Source organism: Pelodiscus sinensis, chromosome 2, assembly GCF_049634645.1.
Source record: "Pelodiscus sinensis isolate JC-2024 chromosome 2, ASM4963464v1, whole genome shotgun sequence".
NCBI lineage: Eukaryota > Metazoa > Chordata > Testudines > Trionychidae > Pelodiscus > Pelodiscus sinensis.
This window is the reverse complement of record NC_134712.1, coordinates 114,766,164-114,776,604: the sequence shown is the minus strand read 5'-3', so window position 1 is coordinate 114,776,604 and position 10,441 is coordinate 114,766,164. Positions and strand designations below refer to the sequence as shown.

The 10,441-nt window shown below is 41.6% G+C and overlaps 1 protein-coding gene across 8 annotated transcripts in view; it reads right to left on the bottom strand.

Annotated features, from left to right (window-relative positions):
• Window positions 1-445: 445 nt before the first annotated feature.
• Window positions 446-10,441, bottom strand: part of FAM217A (family with sequence similarity 217 member A) — a 33,477-nt gene continuing 23,481 nt past the window's right edge. For 7 of the 8 annotated variants that reach the window (XM_075921317.1, XM_075921318.1, XM_075921319.1 and 4 more), the window contains one exon: window positions 446-1,797. In XM_075921317.1, coding sequence (XP_075777432.1) covers window positions 600-1,797 — 1,198 coding nt within the window. In that variant the 3' untranslated portion in view covers window positions 446-599. The remainder of the gene's footprint in view (window positions 1,798-10,441) is intronic. The other variant, XM_075921323.1, reaches the window with a different exon arrangement.

Genomic DNA, 10,441 nt, shown 5'->3' with positions numbered 1-10,441 from the left:
TGTATGTACAGCAAAATGTCATCAATTTAGCAGCTGTTCCATTTAATTTCCTTTTTGAGGAAAGAGTAATTTCATATCGCAAGAAATACACATTTATCTTGTTTCACTATTTTCCCATGTATATAATCAGGCCACTGACCCTTAATCTATGTATCAGAAAAAATGACGTGTAGAAATTGTAGTTCTCTTCCCACCTTTTATATTGCACTTAGAATGTGAACTGTTCATGGCCGACACCGTATCATGTAGTGAAACAGCACCTAGTACATGGGGAAGCACTGATGCTGAATGGGATCTTCTGGACGCTACCTCAATGTTACTATATCGATACTACTTCTGTTAATGTGAAACACTCTGGAATGATCTGCTGGTATGCTTATATTCAGTTATTTCAAAAGTTACGCAAAGCATTTGTAAAATGTAGAAAAATCCGTTTTATCCCTCTGCCTGCTGCCAAGTGGATTCAATTGTCACAAATATTATTTCATATTACTTCTGTCTCGTACCATTAAAAATACTTTATCTTGACAAAAATCAAGCTAAAACAAGATTGCTAAGCAAGACTCACTCATAATGAGAAGTATGAATTCAAGAAATTACTATTTGTCAGTGTCAGTATATTTCTGCTTTGGCATGGTAGATACAGATTTTAGCTTACTCGTTACTACATTTTTTCTGTAGAGTTTCTTTTTGGTCCTTGGCTGTTTATATTTTGAATTGTCCTTATCAGGGTAAAGACTGGTTACAGCAATACCTGGTGGCAGTATCTTTTGGGAAGTCAATTTAACAGTTGATTGAATTCTTGGTGCCGCCACACAGCATGAGGAAGACCTTCGCAAGAGCATGTTGCTAGAGTTTAAAATGATGGGGGCTTTAGAGCTTTTAAAGGCATCACAAGATGCTCTAAGATGCTTTGTGGATGAACTTTTAATAGAGGATGACCTAGCACTCCATTTGCAATTTTGACACTGCTCCCATTTTGAGCTGTTACACTCATGCATGCAGCAGCCAGAATAGCTAGATTTATTTTTCTCTTGATATTCTCCATTAAAAGCTGTTTGGAGACATGAAGGGTCAGACAATCTTGACTGCTTCAAGTGATGCATAGATTTTGTGGAACTAGGTCTATTGCCAAGCATCACACTGGGAGATACTGTCAAGTCTCTTGTCTTCTCTTTTAATATAGTTAAGTGCTGCATCCTTTCAATTTCCAATAGACGAGAGATTAATTTCATAACAGACTTTTCCGGTGGTGGATTAAAGAATACCTTCCAGTCATCCCATTTTGATATGGCCAACTTTTGTAAATCCAGGTTGTTGAAAGGTGGGGGGAGAAAATCGGGGTATGGAAACACTTCATTTTGATGCTTGGAGGAAGCTTTTCCAATATTTTGTAGAGTTTCTGGTCTTAAGTTCAGATCCATATCTTTGAAATAATGAAGCAAAACATCATTCACTTTTTCAGTCTTAGGCTTATCACTTGCTTCCGTTAATAGACTGTTCTCCACACTACTGTTTCTCAACATCAAATTCCATTTGGATACATGGACAGTGTCATCACTACTACTTTCCGTAGTAGGAGTCGAGTCAGAAGCTGTGTTCTCATTTCTGGTATTGAAAAAATCCCCATCTCCATTTGTCCAGTAGATTTCTAATGGCATCTGCTGAGGCCTTTGGTAAGACACTGGGTGATAACTGTTCATATAGGTCCCCACCAATGTTGGATTAACAGCAAAGAAGTTTGAAGTATTACCCTGTGAGCTGGAAAGAGTTTCCACTGGAGGTTTATTGGAGTCTCTGGAAGGGGAGAAAAAATGAGAAAATATAATATAGTTTTACTTGGGAAATTGGCAGGATAAAATGCATGTATGGGAGACATTCTGGCTCTACTGAAATCAATTGGCAAACTGACTGACTGAAATAGGGCTAGAATTTATCCTATATTTTTTGGGGAGGCAAATGTTAATATTACATTTTACAAAGAGAATAATGACTTCACTCAATTTATATAGAAAGGCTAAACTATAGCTTTGGCTCAATCACACTACAACCAATTTTTAGGGAAACTTGCACTCAGATGGGACTTACTGCTTTCTCCATACTAATGGCCAGCTCCTGTGTGCCTTGCTCATATAAGTAATCCTTGATTACTTAATGTAAAAGGAGAACCACTTTTCTCAATTAAAATATACAAACTGCATTTTCATGTTGTTTTCTCTTTGAGTCCCAGTCTTTGTTCTTCCTTCAGATGGACTTTAAAGCCAAATATTCAACCAACCACCTGTCTCCTGACTGTACTGTTATGGGAATTTAATATTCATTTTACAAGGTAAAGAATCCAAAATAAGAGTCTTGTATCTAATGGGAATAATTGACCCAAAACCCTGCAGGCATCACCCATTCAGAACCAAGTATTGAAACTAACCTCAAAAGAATGGCTGTCTTCTAAATATTTCAAGATCCAAGCAAACATGCATAAAAGGGACATTATTACCATCTTATATTCCTAGGGTTGTGGGGGAGGGGGAGAAAGGACTCTGCACCACTACTGTTAGGCTACGTCTACACTGGCAGCTTCTTGCACAAGAACTCTTTTGCGGAAGGGTTCTTGGGCAAAAACTCTTCCACAAGAGAGCATCTACACTGCCATGTGCTTTTGCACAAGAGCATCCATGGCAGTGTAGACGCTCTCTTCCGCAAGAAAGCTCTGATGGCCATTTTAACCACAAGAGCTTCTTGAGCAAGAAATTCATATTGCCTGTCTACACTGCCCTCTTCTGGAAGAGCTCCTGAGCAAGAGGACTTATTCCTCATGCGGAGAGGAATAACTCTTCCAGAAGAAGCCCTGTTTTACAACGCTGTACTGTAAATTTACTTCTGGAAGAACGCTCATGCAGTATAGACAGCCAGCCAGCAAGTTTTTGCGGAAGAACGGCTGTTCTTCTGCAAGAATCTGCCAGTGTAGACTTAGCCTTAGTGTAGAATTACAAGCTAGTACAGGTTTTTTGTTCAGATCCGCTGTAAATCTGAAACTATACACTAATACAGATACAGTAAGGTTCTCATCTGAACCCATGAAACAAACTATGTTTATCAATCACATTTAGTAATGGTTAGTGCTGTTTGAACAAATGTCAGCTATACAGGAAACCTAATGTCATAGACAGTGTTACTGTAAACTGAGTGCCTGAGGGGGCATCCAGAAGAGATTCAAATGCCACTCAGCTGATTAGCAGAGTGCCCACAGCCTGCAGCATGTGTTTCTACTGGTGGTGCACATCTGCACATGCCTCCGTGCACAGAAAAAAATGTATTTTGAACACAGGAAAAAGTATATGGAACACTGGTCATATAGCAACTTTTTTATTTAATGTATCTCTCTCAATTACAAATTAATGAGATAAAAAATGACCTGAGATATTTAGAGTGCTAAATATCATAGCTAGAGTTTGAAAATTATAGAGTAATAACTAGTTAGGAAAATAGAATAGCCATTAGATCTACATATTAATGTAAAATGCTCAGATATCTAGCCTTTGTCTTCAGGTTGCATGTGCTTTTCTGTGTTAGTTTAACTAGAATATTGATAGGTTGTTTATTGCAAGATAACTACCCATGAGTATATACTTGCCACCATTTCCTTAAGGGTGTCTCAAAAATTATATAGTGCTCTTTTGAGTTGTGTGTCCAACACTTGGAATTTTCACAACACATAAATATGAACCTGATTTGAAGTTCCTTCACATGAAACTTTACAAAAAAGATTGTGCTGATTTGCAGCTTAGAGTGATCACTAATGCGAATGAATCCCTCTGGGAATGTGCTAATGTTTTGACAAGGCCAGATTCTGACGTGGACCTGAAACTTGCAGCTCAGGGTGATTTCTAGATGTCAATACTCTTCTGATATTTTTAAAAAGAGATTCCCATAAAGATGCCCCATAGCCTGCAATAAACTCTGTGCACTGGTGGTGTGGACACGGAGGGAATTTCAAAATCTATTTCCTTGTGTTCTAATTGAAACAAATATGTGATCTTGTAACTGTATGCAAGGAGAATGGTACTACTTGGACAAATCAACTGTCACTGAAGTACACTGGTTTGAAATGTTTGCATACACACATAGTGAATGTAATATAAAGTCTTTCACTTATGTAATTTGCAATGGTGTCAGTAACTTTGTAGCATCTAGTGCCTTTTCTCCTAGATAATTTTTAAAAAATTAAGTACATGACACAGTGCAAGTCAGGTGCATTCTAAAGGCAAACAAATGTTTCTGCATTTCAGCCCAAGTAGTCTTTGGGAGATAAATGTTTATTATTATTCAAAGAAGGAAAGAAAGCCAACATTACCATAGAAACCATCCCTAATCGTCATAATTTTGCAACAGAATTTAAAGATTTTTTACAAAGTATTTTCTCGCATATCACTGCTAGACAGTGATCCAGTTTTTTCTAAAATATGTTTAGTAAATGATATTTCAGTGCTTTATAATGCAAAGAATTAGAAGCCATTGATCACAGAAGCAATGTGTTATGTTTTGTTAATCTCTCATGAGTTCTCAATTGTGTTTTGACTGATGCAATTACCTGCTATTATTTTCAAAGAATTACACAATCTCTTTCCACATCTCACAAGACAGAAGCCTGTTTAATGTTTATATGGAGTCACGTGAGTGTAAGATTCACAATAAAAAGGCTGAGTAGGTTGAACCAGAGGACCCTGTTTAAACAGAAGAATTAGCTGAGCATTGAAACTGCTCAGGTTTAATTAAAATGTAGAGGGAAAAGCACAATGCCACTTTAAGTGGAAAGGGCACACAGTTTGATATCAGCAAAGAAAGCTACTGAGCTTTGTTCTACTCAAACACTGCATTAGGAGGGGAGGTAGAAGGGAAAAATGACAATCTGTTCATACCAGATATTAGACTGATAAGTTCTGTGAACTTTATATTAAAGAAATAAAATGTTCATCTAGGCTATAATACTATCATTGAAAGGAAACCATCTCCCTATCTAACTCAGAGGTAAAAAGTTAACAGTACAGAACATAATTCTTGAGAGCATTAAAGGGTACACTAAAACCTTTTGTGCAAAACAGCTGATGTGCTGGAAGAAACACTGGTACATGATTACTATGCATCTTGCAAAGTAAGATGAATGAGTGGGAATTATGTCTGAGAAACTGAATCTGCTAGACAGCAGAGCTATGGAAATGCTTTAAAAAATGGAGGAAGTGAGGATAACCTTATTTTTCATTATTAGTGATAGTTAAATGCCTCAAAATAAAGTGCTCTAAAAAAAAGCTCAAGACGCTTCAAGTCAGTAACAGTGAGCAATTTACTGCATAAGGTTCTCAGACAGAGGCTACATCTAAACTGCAGGCTTTTTGCACAAGAACTTCTGCGCAAGAGTCCTTGAGCAAAAGGTCTCGCGCAAGAGCGCATCCACACTACCATGTGCTTTTGCACAAGAGAGTCCATGGCAGTGTGGACTGGACGCTCTCTTGCGCAAGAAAGCTCTGATGGCCATTTTAGCCAGAGGGGTTTCTTGCGCAAGAAACCCCTGTTACCCGTCCACACTGCCGCCTTGTGCAAGAGCTCTTGCGCAAGAGGGCTTATTCCTCGTGGGGAGAGGAATAACTCTTGCGCAAGAAACCCTCTGTTCCGACACCTTACTGTAAATTTACGTGCGCAAGAACGCACGTGCAGTGTAGTTGCTTTGCAAGCCTATAGTGTAGATGTAGCCTAAGGAAATAGTCTGGCCTGGCTTTATAACTAGTTTTATCTCCAAGCTCCTTAATTCCAATGATCAGGAAGAGCCTATATTTCTTCAAGTAATTCTTCATGTCCATTCCAAGCAGGTATGTGTACACTGCATGAGCAGTCATTGGAAGATTTTCCCTTAGCAGTACCTGTCAGTTGGCTGTGGAGTCCCCTATAGTGGCACCATTATGGTGCTGTATATATCACATGGCCCACCCCCCTGCTCAGTTCCTTCTTACCATCTCAATCCCAAGGCTTCAAGCCCTGCACTTCTTGTCAGAAGCCTATGTCCACAGGTGATCTGCCTGAATCTTGCCTTAAGTGCCTGGACAAGAGGCACTAAACAGATGAGTGCAATATTTGTAAGGGCTTTTGCCCCAGAACTAAAAAAAGACTTGAGGCTAAGGCTTCTTCTGTTGGAATCAGTTGATGTAACTGGCATTGGCACTGAAACCAGCGCCCTTGGTGCACAGTGTGCCACCTGTGGTGCAGGATAGCATGTTGGAACTGAAAGTTTTATTCATTTTATATTTGTATTTTAGGTTTAGTAATGTAGTTTAATATTAAAATAAGCCCTTTTAGTTAAATGTCTATTTCTTTGTCCTAAAGTTTACTTAGGTCTGTTTACTAAACTCACTAAAAAGATAGTTTTGGTCTGTGTTGTTGAGACTAAAGGGATGTTGAAGGCTGAGGCCTTAATTGCTTGATTTACAATGCCTCTTTGCTTTGCCAATGCAGATGTTGATGTTGTACAGCATAACCTTGAGAGCCCTTGTAACATTGCTTATGTGTGTGAAAAGGGTATGACTGTGTCGAGATAAGGTGCAAAAGTTATTGCTCAGAACCAGATGGCCGAAGGAGGAGGTTGAGTGTGGGCGAAGACCAGACTACCCGGCGTCAAAGATGCATACTCATAAGCAGTGATTAGACTATTGGCAGATTGACGAGCCTTGAAGCGAAGCTGGCACCCCCAAAAGACGATTGATTACAGGATGAGCCTTCAAGAGATGTTTGGGAACGATTGACATCAACAAGATAACATTCTGGTCATAGGCTGACAGAGCAGAATCCATTGATTTCAACAGAGAAGAGGATTATAAAAACAGGGTGCTTTGCTATGGAACTTTGGGTTCGTCTTGCCACCAACTCTAAAGGAGCATCAGATCAATCGACCAACAAAGGCCCTGCTCCCCCTATGTGTTCGATCTAGCTGGCCACTAGATTGATACAGACTCTGGACTGGTAACTGACATCGTCTGGCGGGATGTGTATGCATGGTGTTTGTGTCTGTGAGTGATTGAAAAGCTTATGCAACTGTTGTATTCTCAATAAATGCTGTGTAATGCCTTTTCTCCTATAAAAGATTTCGTGTGCTTTGTTTAAGCACAACAAGCATGGTGCTGAAACACCCACTAAGACCTCTTGGCACCAACATTCTCCCAGTGCAAGGGCTCCACACGCTTCACAGCACTGATCTCATTTGCTGTTACCACATAAGAAGAGGCCAAGCAAGAAAGGTCACCTATCAAGGCTGATAAGGCCAAAAGAGTGTGTCCTGGAGTGGGACACACTGCAGAGCCTAGTGACATGCCTGCACCACACCTGTCACAACTGTGACCTTGGACTCCCCATCAAGGGGTATTCAAACCAGAAATTTGGATTTGCCATCTACCCCAGAGATGTTTGAAGTGGATTGGGATCTTATAGAGATGACGGTCCAGGGCTCCCCATCTCCAAGAGTGGCCACCAGACAAGTTTGTTAGCACTTTGATGCCAACATGGGACAAGCATGCCATGCTTTGGTAACAATCTGCTTCACCCCAACATCGCTCTCCTTGAGACTGCCGCTACCAGGACCAATCGTCTCGGCACCACTCTCCTGCTCCATCAGGGTTAGCTCCTCTTTAGTCATCGAGGTTGGTTTTAGATTTGTCCTCAAACTCAGACCATGGCTCTTATGCCTCTAAGAGATGTTGCCATTCAGTGCGATCTCAACGGTCCAATTGCACTGGCCTTCAGCAATGCCTTGGCTGTAATGGCAGGCACCATCACAGGGGCCCTTTTTGGAAGCCATGGGCATACTAACAAGCTCAAGGCCCCAAGTCCTGGCCAGCGTTGGTAGTGTCCAATGCGAGGAGGGTCCTCCATCATCCTCCTTGGCCAGGGCACGTCTGTTCTTCCAGGGCGTGAAGCCTGCAGTGCATCCTGGCATCAAAACCAGTGTGCAGCCCAGCACTGAGTACGGTGGTCAAGCTGGCACCGAGTTGGACATTCAGCAGAGCACCGTTGCAAGTCAGCACCAAGCATGGTATGTCCCCTCAGTGCCAGATAAGTACCATGACATGTACAGTACCATGACATGACAGTATCAGGCATGGTGTTGGGAACATGGCAACCTGCACCATACAGCATCCAAGCATGCACCGGGGTTGGCACGCAATCCACTTCAACTATGGAGACGTGATCAGTATCTGTCTCTGCATTGTACCCGGTGTGCAGCAGGTACTGTGTCAAGTACCTACTCAAGTGACATGGCACTTTCACAGGAGCTTGACTCAAGAGGACTCTGGACCATTGGGTCCATCGTCCTCGTAGTCGCCCAAGGAGACAGTAGTCACATCATTTACTTCATTGCCCCCATGAGCAACTGTGCCCACCAGGACCTCCTTCGGAGGGTGGCTAATAATTTAAGGCCTCCAAGTGGAGGAGGCTGTAGAAGAGCTTGACTCCATGGTGAATATATTGGTTCCTGAAGGCCTCTCTGGTGGCTTTGATATTTATTAAGACAGTGTCTGATACCACAAAGTCTTGTGGTAGACCCCTGCTTCAATTCCCCCACTGCAAGGGTTAGGGTTAGGGAAAGGCATGGAAAGGAAATATTTAATGCCCTCGAAGGAGTATGAACATTTTTATACACACCATCGGGAATGCTAGTGGTAGACCCCTAAATCTAAAGATGTCAAGAAATTAGACCTTTTTGGCAGAAAATTTACTCATCAGGTGATCTCCAGCTGAGGATTTCTAATCAGCAGGAGGTTCTTAGCCAGTATAATTTTAATTCATGGTCTACCCTGGAAAAATTAAAAGAGCTCCTTCTAGGGGATTCTAGATCAGAGATTTCAGCAACCATAGAGGAGGGAGAAATTATATCACAGACCTCTGTCCAGGCAACACTGGATGCAGCAGAACTAGCAGCATGCACAATGCCAACGAGAGTTGTGATGCACAGGAACTCTTGGCTCCAGCTCTCCGGACTTCCTCGTGAAATCCAGCAAACTATTTAAGACCTGCCCTTTGATGGCTTTGGACGCTGCTGAACAAACACATTCCATGATTCATATCCTCAAAGACACCTGCATGACAGAGTCCTTGGGCCCCCATACCCCTGCATTACAAAGGAAACCTTTTAAACATCAACCACAACCAGGTATTACCCTGCCTACTCATCCTCTCAGAGGCACGACCAGGGTAGGAGGAATAGTTGTAGGAAGTGATGCAGACCATATAATTCCTCAAAATAATCATGGCCAGGGCTTGTCCAGGCAGTCCCCTAATCCAAAGCAAACCTTTTGAAGCTGTAATCAAGGACTATGTACCAGTTTCATGTCTGGATCCTATTTCCATGTTTGGCAACCAATTATTCCACTTCCTTCATGCTTGGGCCCATATCACCTCAAACCGATGAGTCTTAAGCATGGTGGAATTGGGATAAGCCCTCCAGTTTTCTTTCTTCCCTCCACCCCATCCATCTTTCCCGTCCCTCTTCAGGGACCCCTCTCTCAAATAACTCCCAGTCCAGGAGGTGCTTTCGTTCCTATAATTGGAAAAGGTAAGTCCAGGGGCACAGAGTTCTATTGCCATTATTTTCTGATCACCAAGGCAAAGGGAGGCCTCCAGCCTATTTTAGACCTTTGCAACATAAACCGATATATGAAGAAGCTGAAGTTCAGGGTGGTATCCCTAGCCACTATCCCACGTTCTCTGGATCAGGTGACTGGTATGACACCTATTTCCATATTACCATAATCCCATCTCAGAAGCATTTTCTAGGTTTTGTAGTAGTGCAGGCACATTACCAATTTGCAGTCCTCCTCTTTGTCCTGTCAACAGCCCCACAGCCGTTCACAAAATGCATGGCAGTCATCACAGCATATCTACAACGGAGCAATGTCCAAGTGTACCCCTACTTGGACAAGTGGCTCATCAAGAGTAACTCACGAGCCCAAGCAGAGGACAATATCCACCTAGCTCAGTCAACCATTCACTGGTTAGGCCTCATCTTGAATGTGACAAAATCAACTCTAACTCCTTGTCAAAAGATAATTACTAGGAGCTCTCTTTGGTCATGTCTACACTACTGAGTTATTTCAAAATAACTCCCATTATTTTGAAATAAGGTGAGTGTCCACGCAGCAAGCATGTTATTTTGAAATTATTTTGAAATAATGGGCTTATTTCAAAATAATCAGGCATTATTCCTCATAGAATGCAGATTTCAAAACTGCTATTTTGAAATAGTGGTAGTGCGGACACACAGTTGCTGTTATTTCAAAATAACTACTCCCCAGAGTCAAAGTAATTACTCCCTGGGGCTCTAAGTCGTGATAGCTCGTCCACATGAAGGGAGCCCACCTCAGAGTACTTTGGAGGCTTCCCTGTAGCGTGTATGTGCTATTTT